Source organism: Adiantum capillus-veneris, chromosome 3, assembly GCF_014529385.1.
Source record: "Adiantum capillus-veneris isolate H3 chromosome 3, ASM1452938v2, whole genome shotgun sequence".
NCBI classification, from domain to species: Eukaryota; Viridiplantae; Streptophyta; class Polypodiopsida; order Polypodiales; family Pteridaceae; genus Adiantum; species Adiantum capillus-veneris.
Window position 1 is genome coordinate 32,471,399 of NC_140933.1, and position 2,281 is coordinate 32,473,679.

The following is a 2,281-nucleotide window of genomic DNA, read 5'->3' on the forward strand; positions in this document are numbered from 1 at the left end:
CCTACATGAGAAAATTCCTAAATCTTCTTGTGTGAAGGTCCACAATTTCTCCAAAGTGTTCTAAAGTCCCTAAAGCCTTATGTAGCCCAAAAGGTGAGTTGAGTATGAGAGTTTTAACTTGACTATGTTGTTTGGGCAGGGAGAAAAGAGAAAAAGAAGAATAGAACTTTTTAACGTCGTCCTAAAGATGTATCGGACGAGTCTTGAACTCAAGACTGTGTCGGCGAGAGAGAGAGAGAGAGAGAGAGAGAGAGAGAGACGGACAACGGCGACATGGGCGAGAGGAATATGCTTTAGAGGATTCTTCATCGTTAGTATCGTTGCGCATATTTCAAAAGGCAAGCTCGTCCCGGGTTAACATGTCCTCTCTTGAGTGGTTTTTCAAGCTCTTTCTGTCTGTCTCTCTCTCTCTCTCTCTCTCTCTCTCTCTCTCTCACACACACACACACACACACACGCGCGCGCGCACGCGTATGATGAAGAGCATAGCCAAGAGAGTCGTCCTCGTGACTGGCTGCGCAAAAGGAGGTATCGGCTTCGAGTATTGCACAGCCTACCATGCAGCTGGCTGCCATGTGTACGCTGCTGACGTGTCAAGTGCCATGCACAAGATGGATGAGCTCACCATGTTGGGCATTCGCACTTTGGAGATGGACGTGACCAATGACCAAAGTGTGAGAGCGGGAGTGTCCAAAATTGCTCAAGAGGCTGGCCACTTGGACGTGCTCGTCAACAATGCCGGTGTGGGCGCCACCGGCCCTCTTGCAGAGCTCCCGCTCGCCGAAGTGGCCCACACCATGAATGTGAATGTTCTTGGAGCTCTTAGATTGGTGCAAGAAGTGGTGCCCATTATGGTGGATAATGGTGGGGGCACTATAGTGAATGTTGCTAGCATTGTGGCTTGGGCACCTACCCCTTGGGCAGGTGCCTATTGTGCTTCCAAGGCCGCCATCCAAGCCCTCACTCACACCCTTAGAGTTGAATTGCGGCCTTTCAACATCCATACCATGCTTGTTTGCCCTGGGTCTATCCAGTCCAACCTTGGCAATTCGAATTCGGTTCGCCTTTCTCAACATCGATGGTCCCTGTATGCTCCATATGCCTCCTCCATTCTCGAGCGTGCTACTGCTTCTCAAACAAGTTCGGCAACGCCTGCACACCTCCTCGCACATAGAGTGGTTCAAGCATCACTCTCATCGCAACCTCCTACACATCTTGCATTTGGCTACATGACAACCCTCTTCCACTTACTCTCTTGGTCACCATTGTGGCTTCGTGATCTTTTTATGTCTATTCGCTTTGGTCTACCTAGGACAAGTACCTCACAAGATCCGGCCTGCAAGCCTTTAAGCAAAAAAGATACCTAGCCTTGTGTGTGTCCGTCTTAAGAAAAGACTCAACTTAATCCTCTCATATGCTTAACAAAATGTTCTCAAAATGCAAAATTGAAATAAAACCATTTCTTTTAAGAAAGTAGAAGTGTCAAATTTTATTTGAAAAACCCATCACAAGCCCTAAAGGTGGGGAAAGGGGTAGTCCCAAATATAAGGCTACAAGGATTTATTGTCTTCAATCATGAGAAGTCTCATATGGGAACAATTTTGCTCGTACATTATGTAAGGAAACAAATGAAAATGTCACGAGACGTGCCTTTCACTTTATCCTCTTTGCAAGGCATCATTATAAGTGTCATTTTAGATTTGTTTTAGCTTTTTACTAAATTCTCATCAATTGTGTTTACACCATTTCTTTCTAAGGGGCAGTTCCCATCTCATTCATAATCAACATTGTTTACTCCAAAGCATTGATTTTGGCCAAGTCAAAAAGACTACTAGAACTAGGAGTGTCTTAGGTAACAATCACTTAGAGAGCCTATTGAGTCGTGGGTCAATAGCAGACATAACTCATCAAAGAATATTTATATTTTGAGAGATATGAAATACAGAGGATTATGGTTATAAACATCATTTGTAATAAGTAGGTAGTCTCCTTGCAAAAGCAAAGGTTCAATGGCACTTCTAGATTGTAAATATAAAGCCATTTGACCCCTTGAACTCTATTTAGGTTTAAGCAATGGTAACCTTAGTATATAAGGTACCTACGTCATTTTGTAAAAGAGGAATTTTATCATAATCTAAGTTTTAAGCTATCGTCGATTGTGTGTGAGAGAGGAAGAGAAAGAGCATGAGCTTCATCTTAGCACTACTCTCCGCTCGCTCATCGCATTGGAGAACCGATAACACCATTGTGCTAGGCTTGATGTGAGCTACGCAACAACGCC

General features: G+C 44.2%; 1 protein-coding gene across 1 annotated transcript; it reads left to right on the plus strand.

Annotated features, from left to right (window-relative positions):
- Positions 1–602: 602 nt before the first annotated feature.
- LOC147460706 (NADPH-dependent 1-acyldihydroxyacetone phosphate reductase-like) lies at positions 603–1,367 on the plus strand. The gene has a single exon (XM_086499337.1). It carries the CDS (start codon positions 603–605, stop codon positions 1,365–1,367), a length of 765 nt encoding a protein of 254 aa, XP_086355463.1.
- The last annotated feature ends 914 nt before the right edge of the window (positions 1,368–2,281 follow it).